General features: G+C 44.1%; 1 protein-coding gene across 6 annotated transcripts in view; it reads right to left on the reverse strand.

Annotated features, from left to right (window-relative positions):
- The window catches only part of LOC147460250 (sister chromatid cohesion protein PDS5 homolog A-like), a 189,986-nt gene extending 173,669 nt beyond the window's left edge, over positions 1–16,317 (reverse strand). For 4 of the 6 annotated variants that reach the window (XM_086511335.1, XM_086511336.1, XM_086511334.1 and 1 more), the window contains exons 1-3: positions 16,115–16,314; positions 15,813–16,016; positions 15,528–15,725 (exon numbers count right to left, since the gene is read on the reverse strand). In XM_086511335.1, the coding sequence (XP_086367461.1) occupies positions 15,528–15,725; positions 15,813–15,902 (288 nt within the window). In that variant the 5' untranslated portion in view covers positions 15,903–16,016; positions 16,115–16,314. Of the gene's footprint in view, positions 1–15,527; positions 15,726–15,812; positions 16,017–16,114 lie in introns of all 6 variants that reach the window. The other 2 variants (XR_015187952.1, XM_086511337.1) reach the window with 2 other exon arrangements.
- Positions 16,318–26,170: the final 9,853 nt, after the last annotated feature.

The following is a 26,170-nucleotide window of genomic DNA, read 5'->3' on the forward strand; positions in this document are numbered from 1 at the left end:
GTGCTCTTTAGCCCTCAAGCCTGGACTCTCTCTCAACAGTTCCACACTGGCTATGCAATGCAAGGCAGTTAGATTTCCAGAGGGGTGTTTCCAAAAGGTAAAACAAGCGAAATTCCCCAAAGAAAGAGAAATAAACAAAAATGGAATTGCCACTGGCTGGTGACGTACCCCCCTCTTGAAATCTCAAACGTCCTCGTTTGCACCTATGTCGTACATGCTTACAGTCAACACTCGGGTGTATTCAACACCTGTCGACACATGCACGACACATACATGCTCATTGTCAACCCTAGTGTATTCAACACCTCGTCGACACATGTATTGCCTGCGTGTGAACCCTGTCCTAATGACATAACGGAAGCGTCACACTCTGCCATTGCTTTGAGTCCCTAACTTTCCAATGACAAAATGGAAGCGTCACATTTTGTCACTGTCTTTTAGTACACGTTGGATCCAGTAACACTTTCGAGCATACCTAAACCGACAGTTTAAGAATGCAGTTACACATGTACCCTTTAATAGAAGCAATTGATGTACCCTTGACAAACTGACAAGAAATACTCACTTCTATAGCACTAACCAAACTTTTGGACATTTCATAAGAGCAATTGCCAAACTGACAATCTGTACAGCTCTAACATTCATGTAACATGCACTTCATTGAGCTCACTGTAAGTAACATGTACATCATTTCTTTTAGAAGCGATTGTCACACTGACAATCCATGTAGCGCTGAATCTCAAGGGGTCAAGGTAGGTTGCAAACCAAGGTTTTAAGTTCCCATACTTTTAGTGACTCTGCAAGTTCACTTTTTTCCATCCACTTGACATCCAGAGGTGAATAGCTTTTGAACTTTACCAAACAGCACCTTGCAACCTTGCCTTTTCTTTTCTTTCTTTATGTGCCCAAATCTGTTCCAGGACCAAGATCTCGTCAAGTTCCTCGACTTCCGGCTGATCTTCAGCTGGCATATCTTCTGGCACATCACCCACATAGGGTCTGAGAAGACTCGCGTAAAACGCATTGTGAATCTTCCAACTCTCAGGCAATTTCAGCCTTTATGCAATATCACTGATTTGCATACTGAGCATCGAAAACAATCTTTCTCTGCTCTTCATCTTTATCTTTGGAGATTAACCTGTGATCTACCCTTATACTGTCACTTTTATTGGGCTGAGAATTCTCTTTTTGACCCGATTTTGGCAGCATGACTGTAGTAGAAACCTTCACAACCAAAAATCCACATATCCAAGTGATTATCCACGCATAATAGAGAACTTTTGCAAACCTGTCCTGGAAATTCAGCACGTTGAATTCTCTGTTTTTAGCTCCTAAAATGCTCCAAATCACTTGTATTACTGTCCTCTAGCTTCCCCGAAGCTCTTGGGACAAAATGGCATCAAATAGGGTCAAAACCCTAAATCTACAGAAAAATACAGCAAGCTGTATTTTCTTCTTTCGGGCTCTGTTTTGCGTGCCAATCGCACCAATTCGTAACCTTTGATCTTCTACATCAGTAGGACTACTTGCCCTTTGATTTACACGAGATTTCTCGCAAGAAATCTTGTTAAATCATCCTGTACCTGTTTTGAATTAGCCTTTAGCTAATTCGGTACCTGTATGAAATCATTCTAAGTGGAAGGAGTCTGTCCTTGTAACAACAGTGTATTCCACCACTGACTTGCATTTTTTTTTTTGAAAAGTGGCAGCTTTCTTGACTTTAAATGCTCCTTCCAACAAATGCTTTGTCAAACTGTTCGAGGAAAGAGAAAACCTTTGTCCTCTCATCAAAGCCATTGAATGTGTCAATGGACTCACTGATTATCTTCTTTGTATGGCTTTAGCTTATCCATTGACTCCAAATTGTCAAAAGAGACAGTTTGCATAATGGGCACACCTGTGGGAGCCATCTGTACTCCCTGGCCAGTAACATGTTGATATCCAGGTGTCATATTCACTGATGGGATTGAAAAACCAGCCATACCCAAGTTGCCTTGTGACACCCCAAACTAACCTTGTGTGCCCTGAAATCCTGGGTGCAAACCAATGTTTGCATACATGGGGTTGAGCACCATACCTTGCATACCCCTAAACATTGTTCCTGGCATGCCAAAACTGCCTTGAACTTGATGTGCTATTGATGAAGATTGTATGAACTCCATAAATCTTGGATTCTCCATCAATTGCTTGAACATGGTCACAGCAGTAACAACCTGCAAAGCTTTCTCTGCTTGGCCTAAACTCTCGCCAATTTCATGTGCAATTGGAATAGGTTGTCTATCCTCTGAAGAGGAACCCTCTTCCTTGTTGCCATCCATCCTGTATCCAAAGAAAGACTCGTAGCCTTTCTCACCTGTATCCAAAGAAAGACTCTCGTAGCCTTTCTCACCTATAAATCCAAAGAAAGACTCGTAGCCTTTCTCACCTGTATCCAAAGAAAGACTCTCGTAGCCTTTCTCACCTGTAAATCCACTCGATCTACTTTCAAACTCTCTGTGTTTTCAAGGTCATCCCAAACTCTCTCAGTGTCTTTAACCCAAACTGACCAAGGCTCACTTTTTGAGGAAAAAGTGATTTAATCCCGTCGATGGAACCATGTAACCGGCCTGTTAACTTCAAAAAGGGCGGTAGACTTTACTTCAAACCTTGATTTAGCTTTCAACCATTATTAGTCGTCTATTCTACCTGTGCTATAATGACACAAGAGAGGGGAATGGGATACAGATGCTAGAATGCATCTGTATGCGAGTCAGACACCAGATTGGCCCCTAAATAGGCGCCCCTTTCGGTATTTCTTTATTCTTTAAAAGAGGGAATAAAAGCTGTGGTTCCCTACAAGCTGCCCCGCACAATCTGGGCTGAATTTCTTCTGTTCTGGCCCGATTTCAGCAGCATAACTGTACTAGGACCCTTCACAGTCAGTATCCCCACGCATTAGATGACTTTCCCGACGCATACGAACACTTTGCAAACCCTGGCGAGAATCTGCAGCACGCTGAATTCTCTGTTTTCTGCCCTGAAAATGCGCCAGATCACCTGTACAGCGGTCCCCTTGCGTCCCTGAGCCTCCTGGGGGTATTACGGTCCGTTTAGGGCCGAAACCCTAAACCTGCAAAAATACACGGAATTGCCACTGGCTGGTGACACTCTCTCTCCCCCCTACATGCAGTAATGTGATGCCCCTCAAGAGGGCTCTTCATTTGACTCATGTACAGTTGTGTGGTCATATGCGTTTTTGATGAGGCAAGAGCCTCTCTGAGCAGGAATAGGAGTAGCTAACTGCTGCTCCAAAAGTAGGCACCGGTGAGGGTGATAACCTCACCGTACAGGTGTGTTTTCAGGGATGGTTATTGTCACAAGGCGGGCACCACGTGCCAATAGAAAAGAACAGATTGAACGGACTTTTAGCACTTCAATAACAATTGAACTGAAAGAGAGACGACACGTGACACGGAGTGGCGGAATTCCACCCAGAGAGTATTGGCCCCAAACCTTGGCGCCCCTTTCGATATTTCTTTATATTGCATCAACACAATACAACCCGGTACTCCAGACTTTGCACCTTCGCTAGGAAGCATGCCAGAGAATGAGCCCTAGCCTCGTATTTAAAGGCCCTTGGCCTAAAAAGCAGTCACAGTAAAAATCTTTTAAAACTCAAAAGCTTCTGGTCCAAAAGCAAAGCCAAAAGCTGCCAGCGTAAATTACGGAAATCTGTACAGCCTGCCATGTCATCAGTCAACGCAAAACACCGAAATCTGCCCTTAGGGTTAGGGTTAGGGTTTGGCAATTTCACGGTTTTTGGCAACAAAATTAGGGTTTGCAGGTTTTAGGGTTAGGGTTTCCAGAATTAGGGTTTCAGCAGTTAGGGTTTCTGGCAAAAATTAGGGTTAGGGTCAACCACGTCATCACTTTGTGACACTTCCTCTATTACTTGTTCTGCTTAGGTTTTAGGCCCCTCGGCCGGTAGCTCCGTTCTTCAATAGGTCGACACGTCAACAGTTTGTTACATCTTCCCTTCTTGAAAGAAAGTAATCGTCCTCGATTTCAGCCCGTCTCGTCGTCGTCGACGTCGTCAGCGAGTCCAAGCATTGTAGAGATTTGTGCAATCTTAAGTAGACCGCTCTCGCCATCGAGAGTGGGGCCCCTTGGAAGAGGGTTTTCTCTTCTCTCTGGTGTCATATTCTCTTCTCTCTCTATCTCTCAGTCTCATGCACCTTCATTCACAGTGTTCACCACTTTGTTTGTATCCATTGCACTCTCTCACTAAAGGAACGGAAGGCTCTCCCTTCCGTAAGTAAAAGGAACCCTTGAGCACAGTCCGGAGCACTCATCTTGAGCAAAGTTCAAGATTCAATTCCGTTGCACCTTACATTCGTATCAGAGCTTTGGCAGTGTTCTATATCACTCAAGGAAAGAACCATGAACCACAAAAAAAGAATTGCTTTTTGAGGTCGCAGAACCCATGTTCACTTGGGCGTGTCGATTCCTAATCGTATTTTTGAAGAGTGACCGGAAATCCAAGAAAGATTGACTTGTCCAACCTCCCCTTGTGCCTCTTTTCACTCATTGAGAGCGAACCGTGCACTTAGCGACCGGCCAATCGACGTGAGATGGGAAAAAGCAACCTTGGTGTGAGCGCAAGGCCGCCAAGGGCTGCACCCACAAAAAAGAGCAGAACTCGGGTGAAGAGAAGATCCTTCTCTAACACAGATTGCAAGCTAAAGAAGAACTCAAGAACCTCAAGAACCCAAGAACCTCAAGACCCTCAAGAACCTCAAGAACCTCAAGCACTCAAGACCCTAAAGAACCCAAGAACTCAAGACCCACAAGAACCTAAGTTCCTCGTAAACTACGAACCCAAGATCACAATGTATGGTCATCACTCGAAGCGGAATGGATACTTCGCTTGGAGGTAATGCGCATGAGAGAGGCGACGAAGAATTTTCCCCACCAAGAGGTTTTTCCGACCCTCCCCCTTCCCCATCTACGCCACGAGTTGTACCAAATCCTATGGAGGCGATGGTCGAGTCGATGCTGGAGATGATATCACAACAACAAGAAACGACTCGCGTTGCGATGGCACAACTAGAAAGAAAAGTGGAACAACAAGAAGTGACTCGCATTGCTTTGAAACGCGAGCGCGATGCACGAAAGGAAAGAAAAGCACAAAGAAAGGAGGAAGCCGAAGCAAGATGAGCGGCCTTGGAGGCCGATCATGAGGTTTAGAGGGACCTCCGCACTCAAGAATTGGTTCGACAGGTTCTTGTCTCGAAGTCCAAACCAGCCAAAGATGTTGGTAGTTCCTCAAGTGGCGCAACCCGTGATTAGGACTCCAACAACCCAGTCACAGAGAAGATCCAGTTCAATAAGTATGATGGTAAGATGTATACTACGGTTATTCATTCTTGGTTGCATCAATTTAATGCTTATTTTGCAACAACTAACAAAACAGGAAATAGCAAGGTTTTGACGGCAGCTATGTACCTTGCTGGTGATGTCATCAATAGGTACCACGCATGGCAAGAGGCACAGTTAGCCATGCACCTAGAGAAGACCGACGAATTCACGCCCCTTTCCTTCAATTGAGCTGATTTCCAAGACAAGCTCAAGGCGCGGTTTATGCCACCTCGGTACCTCGTACGATTGAAGGACGATTTGCGCTCTCTCAAGCAAAATGCTATGCCAGTGATGTCTTTCTCTAATCGTGTTTTGCAGGTAGGTACCCAATTACGCAAGTCGGATGATGAGCGCAAGGAGGCACTCCTTTATGGATTGGACTAGTATATCAAGTACGATGTCGAGGTGCTCGATCCAATCAATCTCAACAAGGCGGTAGCGATTGCTCTCGCACAGGAGATGAAGCACAAGGGAAAGCCTAAGGAGAACAAGACTTCGACAAGTACCTCTCAGACTTCGTAGAACCCTCAGAATGGTAAGAACAGTAAGAATGGTAAGAACGGTAACTCCTCTAACCAATCTTCCAACACTCTCTCAAAAAAGAACTCTTCCATTGAACCTAAGGGTAAGGCTAACACAATTGCTAAACCTAAGCTAACTCCATATGAAAAGGTAGCACAAGGAATTCTAGGAGGATACATCACGTCGGAAGAGCAAAGCACTTATTCTAAGGAAGGTCGTTGTTTTCATTGTCACATTAAGAGTCACATAAAAAGAACATGTCCTAAAGCTTGACTCTAGTGAATCTAAAGAATCCATAGAATCCACTTCCTCTGTCAATGCAATCAATGACAACACGAGTGTGCCCCAAGTTTCTCCTGACCCTCCCATTGATGAGTCTCTCATTAAATGTTATGGTCATATGACGGGGTAGCGTTTTGTCATATTGTTTGACCCAAGCAGTACGCATGATGTAAGGTGCAACGGAATGAATGTTTCCTAAGATGAGTGCTCCACAATGTGCTCAAGGTTCCTTTTTTGTTCTTATGGAAGGAAGAGCCTTCCGCTTAATAAGAGAGTGCAATGATCACAACTAAGTGAATGGACAATGTGCGTGCATGTGTATGAGACAGAGATAGAGAGAGAAGAGAATACGACACCAGAGACGTAAAACGCTCCTCAGAAGGCACCACTCACTATGGCGAGAGCGGTCTACTTATGATTGCACAAATCTCTACAATGCTTTGGACTTGCCGACGATGTCGACGACGAGACGGGCTCAAATCTGAAAATGCTAATGGCTGAAATCTGCAAATCTTTATCTGCTGAATTCTGACTCTATGTCAGTGACGATGTCAATGACGACGGTACGACGACGACGCGCTGAAAACGCAGATACTGAAATCTGTGTTTTCCGGGCTGAAACTGTAAGCTCCAATGGATCCGACCGTGCGGCAAAGATCTGCTGCGGGAAGGTGAGATTTGCGAGGTTCGGGGCTTGATCTGTGGTGTCTAAGGGCTGAAACTAAAAATGCTGGTGGTTCTTGATGTTCCGTCGCGGTAAATCTGCAAATCGTTGGGGCTGATCTGCAAATCAAAAACGCTAGGGTTGAAAATGGTTCTGCTGTCGCCGGATGTCCTGCAAATGCAAAACGCTAGGCTTCTTGTTGAGTCTCCTGTCGCCAAGGATCTGCAAAAGCAAAAACGCTGGCTGATCTGGTCCAAAAACGTTAGGTGGTTGCTGTGGAGCAAAAACGCTAGTGCTTGGGGTTTTGCTGAGAAGTTGCCTGTTGAGCAATGGTGCTCCTGCTTCCTCTTCTTCCAATTAGTGCTAGTCTAGGTTTGCTTATATACAAACTTACTCAATTTGCCCTACCTACTTTCCAACAAAAGTCACTTAAAAATAATAAGTGAAAAATGTCAAAAATAGGGAAAATAGGCTAAATGCACTCAAAAATTCCCCTGAAGGATTCTGATGGATTCTGATGGGAATGCTTATGATCATGGTGTGTGCAACCAAAGGATATGCATCTACACTAAGTGATTGATCATGCACGGTCTGCGAACAGACTGACAAAAGTGCCAGAACACTTGCTAATCTAGACTGATTGGACTGACTGAATCCTTGTCGTGTTGTAGCTTGTCCACGGACACATAGGGTTGGATGTGCCACGTGACATCCCCTCCTTTTCAAAGTGAGGTACTGGTACCGAACTGTATGGCGTCGAGGGAGATCGCCAATAGCATCCGGAATCCTGGAAGGGACTCTTCGTCGCCCACTCTGAGGTGTGGGTCGTGCGGTACTTGAATTCATAAAGGTCTGCAACGCTTCTTTGGGCCGCGCCGAAAGCGACACATAGTCTTCTATGGCTCCTTCGATGCTTCTACTTCGTCGATAGTCATGCTTCTTTCTTTTGCAAGAATCTCCATGGCTGAATATTCCTGAAACCACTTCCAACACAAAAACATGAACATACCTATTCCATGTAAAGTGAGTGGAAAAAATATTGTCTTCCTAAAAGACTGTGCATGCAATGTGGATGAACAAAGAGACGGAGTGCCAAACCGTTCACCACACACACGCGAACAATGAGATCGAATCTTTCTCTTTTGATCTAACGCAATCAACTGTGGCAATTCACAACGGAAATGTCCATGCTTGGTGCTCATACTTTCGGGTGCTCTTTCTACCAATGTGTCGTGCCAAGGAAGAGACATGGAATGCGACTTCCTTGAATGCATACTTTTCAGCTTTTCATGAACAATCCGCATACATTCGTGCTCACTCATGAGTGAAACGTGCTCAACGTACAATATGTCATGCCTAGGAAAAGGGATCACATCAAAGAAAAGGGCGACCAACACATGAAAGAGTTGTGGCGACTTTTTTCTCAAGCCCAGGCGTACTTTGCACAGAATCAGGAAAAGAAGCCTCTCTCACTCCCTTCTTCTCCCAAGCATGACAAACAAAATTTGCATGATTATGAGAAGCATGATGATTTGAATGACAATGATTTGCATGATGATAAGCATGATGATTTGAATGACAATGATAAGCATGATGATTTGGATGATAATGATGAGCATGATGATTTGCATGATCAAGATGTGATTTCTCACAAGCATGATGAGTTGCATCAAGTTGATGTGATTGTTCACATGGATGATGTGTTAGTTGATACTTTCTCTACTGAACCTTTTTCTTCTTATGGCTTTGTACTCGCGATCAAATTTGGCTTGACTTTCTTTGTTTTCACGATCCAATTTGGCTTGTCGTTCTTTGTCTTCCAAGTCGTACTTACGCTCTATGGCTGCCATGCTTTCTTCGTATTCACGATCTATGTCTGCCATTTCTTCTTCGTAGGCCTTTCTGTTTGCTTCTCTTTCTTCTTTTCGTGCTTCGGGTTCGAACTTGTTGTCCATAAACAACTGCGTCAACTCCTTCATAGGAGTTAGTGCAATCCTTGGCGTGGATGGGGAAGGGGGAGGGTCGGAAAAACCTCCCGGTGGGAAAATTTCTTCTTCGCCTCTCTCATGCTCATCACCTCCAAGCGAAGTATCCATTCCGCTTCGAGTGATGACCATCCACTCAAGTCGTTGGTTCTTGTGGGTTCGTGTGGTCTTGGGTTCTTGGGGGTCTTGGTTCTTAGGGTTCTTGAGTTCTTGAGGTTCTTGTGGGTCTTGAGGTTCTTGAGGTTCTTCTTTCGCTTGCAATCTGTGTTAGAGAAGGATCTTCTCTTCACCCGAGTTCTGCTCTTTTCCGCGGGCGCATCCCTTGGCGGCCTTGCGCTCACACCAAGATTGCTTTTTCCCACCTCACGTCGATTGGCCGGCCGCTAAGTGCACGGTCCGCTCTCAATGAGTGAAAAGAGGCACAAGGGGAGGTTAGGCAAGCCCTTCTTTCTTGGGATTCCTGTCACTCTTCAAAAACACGATTAGGAATCGACACCCCCAAGCGAACTTGGGTTCGTGCGACCGCAACAAGCAAAAAAATTCTTGTGATTCTTGTGGTTCTTTCCTTGAGTGATACAGAACACTGCCAAAGCTCTGATACCAATGTAAGGTGCAGCGGAATGAATGTTTTCTCAAGATGAGTGCTCCATAATGTGCTCAAGGTTCCTTTTTTGTTCTTATGGAAGGGAGAGCCTTCCGTTCTTAATGAGAGAGTGCAATGATATCACAACAAAGTGAATGGACACTGTGCGTGCATGTGTATGAGACTAAGAGATAGAGAGAGAAGAGAATATAACACCAGAGACGACGTAAAACCCTCCTCCGGAGGCCCCACTCTCTATGGCGAGAGCCGTCTACTTATGATTGCACAAATCTCTACAATGCTTTGGACTTGCCGACGATGTCGACGACGATGAGGACGACGACGAGACAGGCTGAAATCTGAAAATGCTAATGGCTGAAATCTGCAAATCTTTATCTGCTGAATTCTGACTCTATGTCGGTGACGACAGTACGACGACGACGCGCTGAAAACGCAGATGCTGAAATCTGCGTTTTCCGGGCTGAAACTGTAAACTCCGATGGATCCCACCGTGCGGCGAGGAACTGCTACGGGAAGGTGAGATCTGTGAGGTTCGGGGGTTGATCTACGCTATCTAAGGGCTGAAAACTGAAAACGCTGGTGGTTCTTGATGTTCTGTCGGGGTAAATCTGCAAAACGTTGGGACTGATCTGCAAATCAAAAACCATGGGCTGAAAATGGTTCTGTTGTCGCCGGATGTCCTGCAAATGCAAAACGCTAGGCTTCTTGTTGAGTCTCCTGTCGGCCAGGGATCTGCAAAAGCAAAAACGCTGGCTGATCTGGTCCAAAAACGCTAGGTGGTTGCTGCGGAGCAAAAACGCTAGTGCTTGGGGTTCTGCTGAGAAGTTGCATGTTGAGCAATGGTGCTCCTGCTGCCTCTTCTTCCAATTAGTGCTAGTCTAGGTTTGCTTATATACAAACTTACTCAATTTGCCGTACCTACTTTCCAACAAAAGTCACTTAAAAATAATAAGTAAAAAATGTCAAAAATAGGGAAAATAGGCTAAATGCACTGGAAAATTCTCCTGGAGGAATCTGATGGATTCTTATGGGAATGCTTATGATCATGCTGTGCGCAACTAGAGGATATGCATCTGCACTAAGTGACTGGTCATACACGGTCTGCGAACGAACAGACTCACAAAAGTGCCAGAACACTTGGTAATCTAGACTGACTGGAATGACTAAATCCTTGTCATGTTGTAGCTTGTCCACGGACACATAGGGTTGGATGTGTCACGTGACACATGATGTGATCAGTCCTTCTCTTGTTGAGAGAGTCCGCGTAGAGGTTAGTCAGAAATCTCCTCTCGAGGTCTCTGGCTACGCTCACGGTATGGACTCTCACATCACGAAAGAGTGCCTTGATGTGTTGTTTACAGTTCAACAAGCTGCTTTCCGTAGAAAAAAAAAAATCTCTTCTCTCTCAGGATGTGATGATTTTGGGCATTCAGTGGTTTCGTGAGCATGATCCTCTCAGTGATTGGGCGGAAAATACGTTCACTTTCAATGCCAAAAGTGACTCTTCCATTGTCATTTGTGGAGCGTAAGTTGTTCATTCTCCGTCTTGCATTTCTAATGTGCAAGCGAAGATTAAACGGATTCAGGAGAAGGAGACTCTCTCGGTCTCGTCTTCTACAAAGCATGATACACAGGATTTGCATGATGATAAGCATGATGATTTGAATGATAATGATGAGCATGATGATTTGGATGCCAATGACAGGCATGATGATTTGCATGATCAAGATGTGATTTCTCACAAGCATGATGATTTGCATGAAGAAGATGTGATTGTTCACAAGAAGGATGAGTTAGTGGATACTTTTTCTAGCGAAGCTAACCTCATTGCAGATTCGATCAATCACGAAGAACCAATCTTGGCTCTGGAGCCTAGGTCCAAAGAACCCCCACGGGAAGTACTATGTGTTCGAATGATTTGTCAGCACGCATTGTACAAGTGTTTCATTCGTGATCGTTTCCTGTATTTTAGTCATGTGATGTCTTTTCTTAGGCACGACATATTGTACGTTGAGCACGTTTCACTCATGAATGAGCACAAATGTATGCGGATTTTTCATGAAGAGCTGAAAAGTATGCATTCAAGGAAGTCACATTTCAGGTCTTTTCCTTGGCATGACACAGTCGTAAAAAGAGCACAAGAAAGATTGAGCATCAAGCATCGGCAAGCCCATTATGGTCTGCCACAGTTGATTGATTTAGATCAACAAGACAAGATTAGATCTCATCGTTTGCGTGTGTGTGGTGAACGGTTTGGCACTTCGTCTCTATGTTCATCTACATTGCATGCACAATTTGTTCGACAGAAGAGATTTTTTCCATTCACTTTACATGAAATAGGTAAGTTCATGGTTTTGTGTTGGAAATGGTTTCATGAATTTTCAGCCATGGAGATTCTTAAAGAAGAAAGAAGCATGACTCTAGACGAAGTTGAAGCATTGAAGGAGCCACAATAGCCTGTATCACTTTCGGCGCGGCCCAAAGAAGCAAGCGTTGCAGACCTTTATGAAGTTCAAGTACCACACGACCCACACATCTAAGTGGGCCAGTCAAGAGTCCCTTCCAGGATTACGGATGCTATTGGCGATCTCCCTCGACGCCAGTACCTCACTTTGAAAAGGAGGGGATGTCACATGACACATCCAACCCTATGTGTCCGTGGACAAGCTACAGCATGACCAGGGTTCAATTCAGTCAAGTCGGTCTAGGATAGGTAGTGATCTGGCGCTTTTGTGAGTCTGTTTGCAGACCGTGCATGTCCATACACTTAGATTAGATGCATATCCTCTGGTTGCACACAGCATGGCCATCAGTAGCATTTTTACAGTGCATAGACCTATTTTCCCTATTTTTGACATTTTTCACTTATTATTTTTCAGTGACTTTTGTTGGAAAGTAGGTAGGGCAATTTTGCTAAGTTTGTATATAAGCAAACCTAGCGCTAGCACTTTCTGGCAAAAGAGGCAGCAGGAGCACCTTGCTCAACAACCAACTTCTTAGCAACACAAACCCCCGCGACAACTCTAGCGTTTTCAGCATTGCAAAAGGCCTAGAGTTTTTGCATCAGATCAGCCAACGTTTTTGCACTTGCAGATTCACAGCGACAGTAGACAGCAGATCAGCCCTAGCATTAGCAGGTTTCCACCGCAGAACCCCAAATCAGCCTAGCGTTTTTGGATCAGCCAGAGACCTAGCGTTTTTGCAAATCTTCGCGACAGAAGCAACAGTAGCACCAGTGTTTTCAGTTTTCAGCAGTCAGACTCCGCAGATCTCACCTTCCCGAACCTCGCAGATCTCACCTTCCCGCAGCAGATCCTCGCCGCACACAGTCAAATCTTGCGAAGTTTGCAGTTTCAGCCCGGAAAACGCAGATTTCAGCATCCGCGTTTTCAGCGCGTCGTCGTCGCATCGTCATCATCGACATCATCCCCGACATAGAGTCAAAATTCAGCAGATAAAGATTTGCAGATTTCACCCCTTAGAGTTTTCAGATTTCAGCCCGTCTCGTCGTCGTCCTCATCGTCAACGACATCATCGGCAAGTCCAAGCATTGTAGAGATTTGTGCAATCATAAGTAGACCGCTCTCGCCATCGAGAGTGGGGCCCTTGGAGGAGGGTTTTACAACGTCTCTAGTGTCGTATTCTCTTCTCTCTCTATCTCTCAGTCTCATGCACCTTCATTCACAGTGTTCACCACTTTGTTTGTCTCCATTGCACTCTCTCACTAAAGGAACGGAAGGCTCTCCCTTCCGTAAGTAAAAGGAACCCTTGAGCACAGTTCGGAGCACTCATCTTGAGCAAAGTTCAACATTCAATTCCGTTGCACCTTACACACCATGTGCCAACGAAAAAGAACAAATTGAACAGAGTTTTAAGCACTTCAAACAACTCAATTAATAGAGACACTTCACGCAAGACACGGAGTGGCATAGTTCCACCTCCGGAATACACTGGCCCCAAACTGCGATGTCCCTTTCGGGATTTCTTTATATTGCTTCAACAAGGTACAACACCCGTGGCTTTGCCTTGAATCTCCCGCTGGTAGAATGCCAGAGAGTGCCCTTAGTACATATTTGAAGGCCCTTGGCCATCCAAAAGTAGTTACATGAAAGCATATGGTCCAAAACCCAAGCCTTCGAAGGGTTGTCCGCAATCCACGCTACCACATCATCAGCTTTTCGTGATATCCGCGAGCTACTGCCACATCGTTGTCTTTACGTAAGTGATTGTATGTGAATGTCCTGCTTTATTTTAAGGTTTTAGGCCCCTTGGTCGGTTCCTGCACGTTGTTGGGGGTTAGGATTAAAAGTTGGGGGTTAGGATTAAAAATCCTAACCCATCTTCAAATTTGGGCCACTCAACCGAACCTCATAAGTTGGAGACTCTCTGCTTCTTCTCCTTTGGCTAGGGTTTAAACCCCTCGGCCGGGATGTGCAAGTTGGCTAGGGTTAGGCTCAGGGAGTCCTAACCCTCTGGGTCTTTAGTGACTTGACACGTCATCAATTTGTGACAGGGAAAGTATGTTATGTCCCCAACACAAAAGAGTGGACCTAGTCTATGACACCGTTGCGATGGGTATCCAATGTTTGCATGGACGTAGTGTGAACCTAGCCGGTGTGGCCAATCACTTTTATTAGGACGATCTCCACTGACAAAGTGCCACTGGTGTGCACGAGGTCACCTCGAGGAGGCGAGGCCAGGTGGGATGCTTGGTCTTATAGGTGCATGCACGCCTACGTCCTCCGACGCTAGCCCAGCTACGGGGTGTTGCTCGATGGTGGCTATGGTTGGGTGGTTTGTCCACAGTCCAACCCGTGTTCTATAGGCGGTCAAGGTGATCCTCTCCTTTGTATTTGTTTTACAAGCCCCCAGTGTATAATCATCTAAATCATTGCAAACTCTCTCTCTCTCTCTCTCTCTCTCTCTCTCTCTCTCTCTCTCTCTCTCTCTCTCTCTCTCTCTCTCTCTCTCTCTCTCTCTCTCTCTCTCTCATCTATGCTTCCGCATCCTCGACTTTGGCACCACCATAGAAATAATATCCACCATTTTAATAGCTTGCATATCCGTTACTTTAGAGGGGATCTATAATGGTACAAAGCACTCTGCATTGTTCCTCCCATAGCGAAAAAAACTTTTCTATGCTGGCTACTTGCCAAGCTAGTGTGTTGTGGTTACGTTCCTCTCTCTCTCTCTCTCTCTCTCTCTCTCTCTCTCTCTCTCTCTCTCTCTCTCTCTCTCTCTCTCTCTCTCTCTCTCTCTCTCTAATCTACGCTTCTGCATCCTCGACTTTGACACCACCGTAGAAATAATATCCACCATTTTAATAGCTTGCATATCCGTTACTTTAGAGGGGATCTGTAATGGTACAAAGCACTCTGCATTGTTCCTCCCATAGCGAAAAAAACTTTTCTATGCTGGCTACTTGCCAAGCTAGTGTGTTGTGGTTACCTTCCAAACATAAAATCATCGGCAAAAGCAGATGATTTCACCCCTGGTCGTAAAGCAATTTCTCAATTAGAAGATCATCTCCCTACATCTCTAATCCCGGATCATCTCAGTTGCAAAGGCCGAGCTCACCTCATCACTATAACTCTACCATGGCTAGTGTCCTACCAAAAGACTTTCCCTCCTCTAGGGCTTCCAAGTATCGGACTTCAAGTGATTGTGCTAGTGCATGCTATCATTTTGTATTGTATGGTCAAATGCATGTCTGCATGAGGTTGGTGTCTACTAAATTCTCATTTGCTTTTTGTTTTGAAATTTGCAGGCGTAATCGAGGGTGACACATTAACAACTGCACATAAACCTTCCTTTACGGGGGCACACAAGATATCATAGAGTTTTTCCACGAACTTTGGTACTACACATTTAACCTTGGAACTAGTGTGGCTTCCCATAGCACATGAGATAAGCCATTAGCCAAAACTTCTCGAAGAACCTCCAATGTTGCAGGTCAATCTGCTCTATACCTAAGTGAATACTCTTTGCAGATATGAAGATAATTTTTTGCATTTTAATTTATTAGAAAAACAACCAACCCACTAAAAGGTGCTATTGGAGTCTCAAAAGGCACCTGCAATTCTCTGTCACTGTAAGGTGCTTCGGGTGCAACAATCCTTAAAACCTCCATAATACAACTTGTTGCAAGCAGCCTCACATCTTTGTCTTTATGCTTGATTATCATGGGAAGGGCCAATGCCTTTGTTAAGGGCTCTATAGATGCCGTCATATCCTGAGACTGCTTCATTTCAGAAAGCATGTCTGCAGCTTGCTGCATTGATACAAGGAAATCAAGCACAAAAATTAGCATGATACGTTTGAGGCTAAACAGCTTCCATATGGTATATCAATCTCTTGCCTTGAGCTGTTTCAGGATTGCATCTTTCGTATGAGGAGGATGTGCCAACTGCTTTCCGATAGCAGCCAGCCGCTGCACTGTTCGTGTCATTTTTACAAAGTGAAAGCTGCTGGCATGAAAATTAGGAAGCCTGCCAAACCTCACAAAATTGTATCTTGCTCTGCAAGTGGGCGATCAACCCTGAGGAAGTGTAACAAGCTACACCTGGAGAAGAGCAAACACTAGATCAATGCAGCAAGGAGACACAGTAGACGCACAGCAAGAAAGAAACGTGGAGCTACCGAAGGGTAATTTTCTCTTACGCGGGAAACGAAAATGAAGCTCGAGAACAGATAAAACCAGAGGGAGGAGTCCGAGCCTGCAACAGAACCCTATATACACGAGAGATTAACAGGCATGCACGATTTCTGTGACGTCGAGAGAAGAAGCGCGCGGTAAAATGAGCATTAAGCACAGCACTGGGCGTTTTGGAAACCTGGCTCCAGAACACTCCCAAAATTGCATGTCACGGTTTTGTCGTCCCCAAGTTTCAACGTTCAAAAATCCCCTCTAATTTGTGGAAATTCCCAAAATACCCCTCACATTTAAAAAATTCCCTAAATACCCCTTACATTTATACTGGCAGAACCATAAATAAAACCCCAATAATCTATGGATACCCTGCCGAGATTCCCTCCCTTCCCCCCCCCTTTCCATGTCAGCGAAGAGAGAGAGAGGGAGAGCAAGTCCTGGGCCCTGCACCCTAAGCATCGTGCCATGGCCTCCTTTAGCCTCAGGCTGCTTGCCCAGCTCCGCCTCTTGCTACAGGTGCCCCCCGCCCCCCTTCCACGAGTCATTATCTCGAACTCCACCTGCCGCTGCCTACTCTTCGGACTGTAACAGCAACAGAAGCATTACAGTCGACTCCCTCCCTCGGTCTTGCCATGACCTGCGGTGGAGAGAGAGAGAGAGAGAGAGAGAGAGAGAGAGAGAGAGAGTGTGTGCCCCAGCCCAGTTCCGAAACTTTCACCCACTGTAGCAACCTCAACGAACACGAAGAAGCGCAGCATATATATGAGTGGGGGCAAGTCGGCAACCGCCCACCCACCGCCTTGGCAGACCTTTCCAGAGAGAGAGAGAGAGAGAGAGAGAGAGAGAGAGAGAGAGAGAGAGAGAGAGAGAGAGAGAGAAACACGTGCCGACAAATAGAGTCGGTGCGGGGAGAGAGACCCACATTTTCCCTACCCCTTCAATACCTGCCACCTTAATTTGACGCCACGGCATCCCCTCAACATTCCACTCAATTCCTCTTTTTTCCAAACTTGACCACACATACTGTCAAGAATTCCCAAAAATGCCCTTCAAAGTTTCCAAAATTCCCAAAATACCCTTGGTTATGAGATTAAATATCTCCAGAGAAAAAAAAAATTGTAGCTTTTCATAAGAAGATCGGTTTGTCTATCAATACAAGATGTTAAAACTAGGACTTGAGTTGGTTATGTAGGGTTTGAAGATGAATTGTTTCATTATTTTTAGACATAATTTCCTGTTTGGCGAGATAACTTGTGACAAATTACATGCTAAGCACTCAAAAAATAAGGAATAAAAATCCCGTACAAGTCGTTTGAAAATTGTTGTTGAAGGCTCACTCATAGGGTCAAATTCTCATTGAAGGGGACTTGAAATACCCTTCTTGCATGTACCTAGGGAACATCTTCTATGGTCCAACTAGAACGTGTCCACTTCATTAATCAAATAAAAGGATTCTCGCTTGTTGCAAGCGGTCCAACAACTTCTATAACGTTCGAATGATAAACATGTCTTTACAAACTTCTAATACTCTCTTCACCTAGAACACTTCAAGTGGTGAAAGCTCCTTCATAATTATGGGACTTTTGATTTTATTCTCATTTTTTGTGACAATGATCATTCCCCTCAATGTAATCTTGTATGGAGTCGTATCCTACGTCCCAGCTCTCCTTACGAGTTGGAGTCTGTTGAACTTCTTATAATGAGACTGCCTCTTTCTATATCTTTGAGACATTGTAGTTCTTTATTTTTAAAATTGATCTTTATTTTCTTAAATCTTACTAAGGTTAAACAATTTACTACTTTTTAGTGACACTCAAAAAGCATTAGTGTGCTTGAAGCAGTTCCTATTGCTTAACTTTTGCATCTGATAGGTTTGCAGTAGATAAACTACAAGCCTCATGTGCATAGGCTTTCAAAGCATGCATGGCCAACGTGGAAAACATGATGCTATGGAGAAAAGAAAATGTAAATTCAAAATTTGCTACTTTATTTGATCTAAATATTTGGTGTTACATAATGAAAAAAAAAAAGTTGCCGACAAGTTGTAATTGTAAATCAGAAGTTGCTACTTTATTTGACATATAGCCAATGCAAGTGAGTTCTCACGGGCATTGGATATAGTGCATTGTGTGTGTACTCATATGAGCTGAGACTTAAGGTTCTAACTCATCATAAATCCTCAAGGGGAAAAAAGTGACTCGCTAAAGTCAACTAAGTGTGCAAATAGATTTGAAAGCTATTGAAAATAAATCAAATACCATCAATGGGGCTTGTTTCGAAGCAAAGAAGATTAAGAGCGGAATTCTAGTTTTAAGAAGGAATAGTCTTATACCAGCAAAAGTAAATTAAAATATTTGTCCCATTTAGAGAGCATGTAATTTTGAATTCTATCAAGTACAAAATTTGTTCATCAAGCAGGCCCTCACTATCAATAGTGATTCTAAGCCAAAGCAAAGATACCTTATAGAGCAATCAAGAACCAACAAACAAAGTGAACAAAATTCCAAACCCTTAGATAGTGATGCAACCCACTCCAAACGCACCAACACTTAGAGTATATCTAGAAGAAGTATCCAATATTTGGAAGTTCAAATATAAGTGCTTTCAAAACTAGTAGCAACACCAAAAAAAACCATAATTGGCACATATCAGAAAATCCCTAGTCCCCAAACTAGTTGTGAGCATGGATAAGCAAATACAAAGTATACCGTAGTTGTATAGCTTATCTACTGTAGGAAGCGGTTAAGGAAAAGTGTTAATGTCAAAGTCCACATTCAAAGAATAACATAATGAAAACAATGAATAACAGAGTAAACAAACACAACGACTCCATAGTAGAATGTGAACAGCATGGGACTTGACTAACTCAAAGGAACTAGTACAGACTTTGGCATGGCAGCGCACTCAGCTCCAACCCAGAACTCACGGGTACAATGGGGGTGTCGAGGCTTAAATGTGCAGGGATGGTGCAGACATGTTGTGCATGAACTCAAGATGCTAGACTTTATACGCTTGACCACACAAAGTAGATGATGATAGAGTGTGCGACAACTGGAACCCACTCATGTGTATCTCCTAAAGAGCCACCAATGGCTAGCAGATATCCAATCCAGCTAAGCCTATCTCCAAACTAAGGTGGTGGTGATCTCGCCACCATGTCCACTCGACCACCATCCGTATCACTTGCCACATGTCACTGCCCAGGCGAGAGTCTGTCCAGTGTGAACTCAAGCCCAACTACAACTAATTGCCTCTCCTGTGCCAATGACATTGTAGCCCTGCTCCCTACAGGTTTCCCACCACAAGACCACTCACCGTCCCGGTGAGAGAGAACACTGAAATTGATAAGGAGACCAAGATAACTGAAAGACTTGCATACCTACTCTAAAGGGTGTTGTCTAGGCTCGAATTGAGAGAGAGAGAGAGAGAGAGAGAGAGAGAGAGAGAGAGAGAGAGAGAGAGAGAGAGAGAGAGAGAGAGAGATGAGTGCAAAAGACTGGGTGTGTGTGGGTAAGAGAGAGGGAGACCTGTGCACTGCACATGGGTAGCTTACTCATAGAGTAATAGTAGTCAACAAAAAGATTGGAGCAACGACATCAGCTTCTCTTGCTCCATAGAAAGCTTAGCAATTGAATTTTTGGTAAATCCTTCGGCAACGTGAAAATTGCAACCATTGCAATCTAGTTGCACGTACATATGCTTAATCCGGTGTGCAAAATATTGAGCAACATGTTACCATATACATGTGGTAGTGATGTGTGTGAACACACTTAGGACCGTCGGGGCATATTTTTCCTCTTTAGGAGGTTTTTTCCCCGTGCATTGAAATATACGCCCATTCATTCTAGGGCCATCTATCTTTCCATTGCACACTAAGTAATACACTCTCTGTTGTGTGCCTTGGGCTTCCTTCGTCTTCTCCAAGTTGTGTGTGTTTTTGTGCAACCCTAATTCCAACAATTGGTATCAGAGCAGGTTACGTCCTTTCGAGCTTAGTCGCCAGTAGTTCCAGCACACACTTGCTCACTTTCTCGATTTCAGTGAGCTTCGACGAGCGTTCGCAGGTCGACAAAAATTTTGAGAAAGCTGGTAGGGCTTAGTCTGCTTAGATTTCTGATTCGGCCTCATTTCAGTCGTCGTTTCCATTATAGGCAGTACTGCACATACTATTTCATCATTTTATGTAGAGTGTTTTTGTTAGTGCAATTTTCTGCATGACAGGTCTCTTACAGTCTTCTACGGTTTGTGTTATATAGCACGTGTTGTTCCCGCTTCATTTATCCTCTTTTCGAGCAGTTTTCACATCAGGTGCAGCATTTACCACCATGGTTGACAACAACACAGATGTGTTCAAGATGTTTGCTGCTAAGGACAGGTTGGATGGGGACAATTACCCTATGTGGGCTTACATGATGCAACATGGTCTTGTGTCAAAGGGCGTCTGGAATATTGTGCAGGGCATTGATGTACATCATGGTTCTGAGGATGCAGGCGATGTTGAGGATGTTGGAGGTCTTGCTGCTGTTAGAGTTGTTTTGCCTATGGTAGAACAAGCTTGTTGGGCTGTAAAGGATGCGTAGGCTCATGTGTTGATTGCGTTTTCTGTGAAGCGCACAATTACTCCTCACATTCGTTTAGCAAAATCTACAAAACAGGCTTGGGATATTTTGGTTGGTTGTTATGCAAGCCGCAATGAGGCAAAAATTGCATTGATGTGTAAAGAGCTTGATTCGAAGATTATGCATGAGGAAGATGATATGGACACTTTCCTTGTTGGTTTCAAGGATATCAATGAGCAACTTATTTCTGCAGGTAAAGTCATTTCAGATAGTTCCCTTGTGCATACTATTCTTAATGCCTTGCCAGACTCTTACTAGACTTTTGCTAGTACTTGGAGACTCATGACCTAAGGAAATCCTGAAGTTGTCAAGTTTGATGCATTGTGTACATTTTTGTTGCAAGAGTCACTTTGCAACAAAAAAAAAAAAGGACTACATAGTGTGCAGTTGAACAAGCTTTTATTGATGCTCAAAGAAAGGGTGGTAACAGCAATGCAGCCACTTCTTATGGTTCTTCTGCGAGTGGAAAATCACATGTTCCTAATGCTTCTGCTGGCAGCAATTCGTCTGGAAATTCAGGTGATAAGGGCAAAAAGAAGATGCGTTGCCATTATTGTAAAGCTAATGATTACTTGATCAAGCAATGTCCTAAGTTGAAGGCCAAGGAGGCTAAGAAGAAAGAGGGTGGTTCCACTGCAAATGTTGGTTCCACTACAAATGCAGCCATTGTTGAGTCTTTTGTCAAAGGAGACTGCGATGCTGTGTTGATGCAGAATGGGCTTTTAGTGTAGAGTGCGCTTACAATCCTGCTGTCCATGATGCATGCATGTCGATTGCTACTGCAGATTCACATGTGTGGTATTTTGACAGTGGTGCTACAAAGCACATTACCTTACATCGTGAATTGTTCACCTCTCTCGACTCTGTCCCTCGTGGGAATTTAGTCACTTGTGCCAACAATGCCTCTTATTCAGTTCAAGGAGTTAGAAAGATTGTGCTTACTGCTGCAAATGGCAGTTCTTTCACACTTGTTGATGCACTTTATGTACCTGGGATCAAGAAGAATCTTTTGTTTGTATATGCACTCGCTAGACTTGGTCTTGCACTCAAATTTGTGGATGAAAAATGTACAGTATATGATCTCAGTTTCGGTGATGAAATTGTTGCATCTGCCATTTTATGTCATGGGCTGTATAAGCTCACTTTGTATGACAAGTGTGGGTAGAATTTTGCAAATGCACTTTTGGATTCAAAGGCTAATTCAGATGCAAAACTTTGGCATGCACGTTTTGGCCATCTAAATTTTGCCAGTTTGCTACATTTGCAGACATCTGATATGGTTGCTTCTTTGCCGCCTCTTGACGCACTTGTCAAACATGTTTGTGAAAGATGTATTTTGGGTTAAATGCAGCGTTCTAAGTTTCCAAAATTGGTTCAATTAGGGTCACATGCAAGTTGCAGCTTGTGCATAGTGACGTTTGTGGGCCCATGCAAACTCCGTCCTTGGGAAATTACTTTTACTTCGTGACTTTCATTGATGATTACTCCAAGCATGCATGGGTGTTTTAGTTTAAAGCGAAGTCCGAAGTTTTTATGCGCTTCAAACAATTTCTAGCTATGGCTGAAAATGTCTCAAAATATAATATAGGCACCCTCCGTTCGGATCGAGGGGGGGAGTATATGTCTCATGAATTTAATGCATTTTTGGCTAGTCATGGGATAAAACACCCATGTACAGTGCCTTATACGCCTCAGCAAAATGGTGTTGCTGAGAGGAAAAGTAGGTCACTTACAAAAATGGCACGGTGTATGGTCAAAAGTCAAGTTTTGTCGCATTCTTTTTGGCTTGAGGCCATCATGTGTGCCACTTATGTACTAAAAAGGTGTCCTACGAAAGTCTTGCAGTCTATTACTCCATATGAAGCATGGCATGATAGAAAGCCTTCTATTGAGTAAATGCATGTTTTTGGTTGTTTGGCATATGCTTTGGTGCCACAAACACAATGCAGAAAATTGGATGATAAGGCTGTCAAGTGTGTTTTTGTTGGTTATAGTGCTGAAAGCAAAGGTTACATGTTGTATCATCCACAAACAAAGAGTATTTTGGTTTCACGGGATGTTGTGTTTGTGAAAGATTCTATTCAACCCTTGCTATCATGTACTAGAGATAGTAATGTAAGCTCACAGGACATTTATAACACTTTGTTGCCTCTTTTCAGTGGTGGAAGTACAAATGTAAATTCCAATGAGGCAAATGTACAGCCTATGGGGAGTTCTGAAAATGTTACAGATCAGCCTATTACTGATACAGATGTACATGATGTACTCGATGAGGAAAGGCCTGAAAATGAGCAGGCTAGAGGTATGCCTAAATGACTGGTGCATACTTTGCGTGACAGTAAATTGGATGCACCTTTGTCTAATCGCACTCGTTCAGGCTCTCGCCATGCATCTTATGCATGCGATTGTTATGCTTTGGTTGTATCTATCTTACATGATGTTGAGGAACCTCTGTCTTTTGATGAAGCACAAAATTCAAAAAATTGGATTGCTGCCATGCAATCATAATATGATGCACTTATAGAAAATGACACATGGACTTCATGTGATTTGCCTCTTAGCAAAAAGGCCATGGGTTTACAAGTTGAAACGCAGCCGAACGGTGAGGTTGATCGCCATAAGGCTTGACTTGTTGCAAAAGGCTAGTGCAGCAAAAAGGCATAGATTATGAAGAAACTATTGCTCCCACTTGTCGTATGACTATTGTGCGTTTTCTATGTGCATTGGCAGCTCATTTTGGTTGGGATGTACATCAGTCGGACATTGTTAGTGCTTTCTTAAATGGTGACATATTTGAGGAAGTTTATGTAACGCAGCCTCGCGGTTTTGTCAAGAAAGGACAAGAGGATAAGGTGTGCAAATGTAACAAAGTTTTGTATGGGTTGAAGCAATCTCCTCATGCTTGGTATGAGAAGACTGACACTCATTTGGTCAAACGACACTTTTGTAACAGTCCAACAGAAAGAACACTGTATGTAAAGCATGAGGGTGATGTACTTCTCATTGTGGTTCTTTATGTAGATGATTTGTTGATCACTGGACCAAATGAGAGACATATTGCTGAATTTAAGGCTGATTTGAATGCTACTTTCAAGATTAAAGATTTGGGATTGTTGCATCATTACTTGGGTATACAATTTAAGCAGTGTGATGGTGGTATTGCCTTGTGTCATAAAAGTTACATAAAGACATTTCTATGTAAGTTTGGACTTGAGGATTGCAAAACTATTGCCACTCCCATGAAAATGGGTTTTAAATTGAGTCTTCACGATGCTGGTGATCCTGCATATGTCACTCTTTACCAAACTAATGTTGGATGCCTCATTTATGTATGTAACACGAGGTCGGATATTTAGTTTGTAGTCTCACAGGTTAGCAGATTTATGCATAGCCCAAGGTCTAAGCATTGGCAGGTTGTCAAGAGGATTTTTTGATACTTGAGTAGAACTTTACATCTTGGCTTGTTTTATCCCAAGGGGAGATCATTGCTGCCATACTTACATGCTTTTTTGGACTCAGATTGAGCTAGTTGTTTTGACACGCGAGTGTCCACAAGTGGCTTTTGTTTCATGCTTGGTAGTTCATGTATATCATGGTTGAGCAAGAAGCAACCTACTGTGGCCACTTTTGATTGTGAGGCCGAGTACATGGCAGTCTTCACAGCTACGGGTGAGTGTGTATGGCTCAGACGCCTTATGGCTGATTTGGGTGTTGGACAGGATACTGCCAACACTATCTACACTAACAGTCAGAGTGCATTGGCAGTTGCAATGAACCCAGCTTTTCATGCTCGCTCAAATCACATTAAGGTGCATTACCACTATGTCAGGGAGAGGCTCTCAACAGGAGAGATCAGCTTGGCTTATGTGCCAACACATGACAACCTTGCACAAAGGCATTGTCTCGTGAGAAGTTCGAAGCTTTTCGCAAAGCTTTGGGCTTACTCCCCTTTGTGGGCTGATCATGTCCTCGGGGCATGGCACTTCCATTTACTCATGTGCTAGCTCTCGTTCACCGCATCGCTCCAGGGGGGATTTGTTACTATATACATGTGGTAGTGATGTGCGTGAACACACTTAGGACAGCTGGGGCATTTTTCCCCTCTTTAGGAGGTTTTTTTCCCCGTGCATTGAATATAAGCCCATTCATTCCAGGGCCATCTATCTTTCAATTGCACACTAAGTAATACACTCTCTGTTGTGTGCCTTGAGCTTCCTTCGTCTTGTCCAAGCTGTGTGTGTTTCCCTGCAACCCTAATTCCAACACAACCATCTTCCCTTTGAAAGAATCCTGGTTTTCTATGGTAATGGTGAAGCAGTTCTTTGTAATTGGAGAGAAGAAATTTTTGTTGTGACAGGCCGACCTTACCAACCCAAAAGAATAGAGCAAAGGGCGAGGACAAAGGAGAGGGGGTGGTGAGGGGCAGATGGTGGGTGGGTAGGGACGAGGGGGGTGGGCAGGGGCTAGCTAGTCTTGCGTAGGGGAGAGGGGCAAGAGGGGTGGGTAGGGGTGAGAGCAAGAGGTTGTTGGGGGGGGGGGGGGGGGGGGGGGGTAGGTGGGGGCAAGAGCAAGAGCAAGAGGGGAGGGGGTAGGTAGGGACGAGAGCAAGAGGTGAGGGGGTGGGGAGTGGCGAGGGGGGGAGGTAGGGGCGAGAGCAAGAGGGGAGTGGGTGGGGGTGGCGAGGGGGTTAGATAGGGGCTAGCTAGGGTGGGTAGGAAATAGCAAAGAGCAAGAGACTGGTCAACAATGGAGAATATAGTGGATACCATGGCCTGACTTATCATAATGGCAACACCGACAACTACAACCAACATAGGCCAAAACATTGGTCCTAGAATGGACTTGTGTTACCTAGTGAGATCCATTTTTCTGCCCATTTCTTTGAAAATACTTGACTATCCAATAGTTTTGAATGCTCAAAAGATGCCCACATCATGCTTGAAGATGCCAATTCCGCCAATAAAGAAAACCAAACAAGGACACAACGGGAAAAGGAGAACGCCCACTTCTCAAAATTAAAGCATTGTAGGCTGTCCTTGAAGATAGTAGGTTTCTATATTTTGTAATACTTAACGATGTTACCATATACATGTGGTAGTGATGTGCATGAACACACTAGGACCGCCATGGCATTTTTTCTCTCTTTAGGAGGTTTTTTCCCCCGATCATTGTATACGCCCATCACTCTAGGGCTATCTATCTTTCCATTGCATACTAAGAAACATTCTCTATCGTGTGCCTTGAGCTTCCTTCGTCTTCTCCAAGCTGTGTGCGTTTCTCTACAACCCTAATTCCAACAATTGGTATCAGAGTAGGTTGCGTCCTCCCGGGCTTAGTCGCCAACTGCTCCAGTACACACCCGCTCACTTTCTCTGATTTCTGTGAGCTTTGGCAAGCGTTCGCAAATCGACAAAATTTTCAGGATAGCTCATACAGCTTAGTCTGCCC

This window comes from Adiantum capillus-veneris, chromosome 4, assembly GCF_014529385.1.
Source record: "Adiantum capillus-veneris isolate H3 chromosome 4, ASM1452938v2, whole genome shotgun sequence".
In the NCBI taxonomy this organism is placed as follows: Eukaryota; Viridiplantae; Streptophyta; class Polypodiopsida; order Polypodiales; family Pteridaceae; genus Adiantum; species Adiantum capillus-veneris.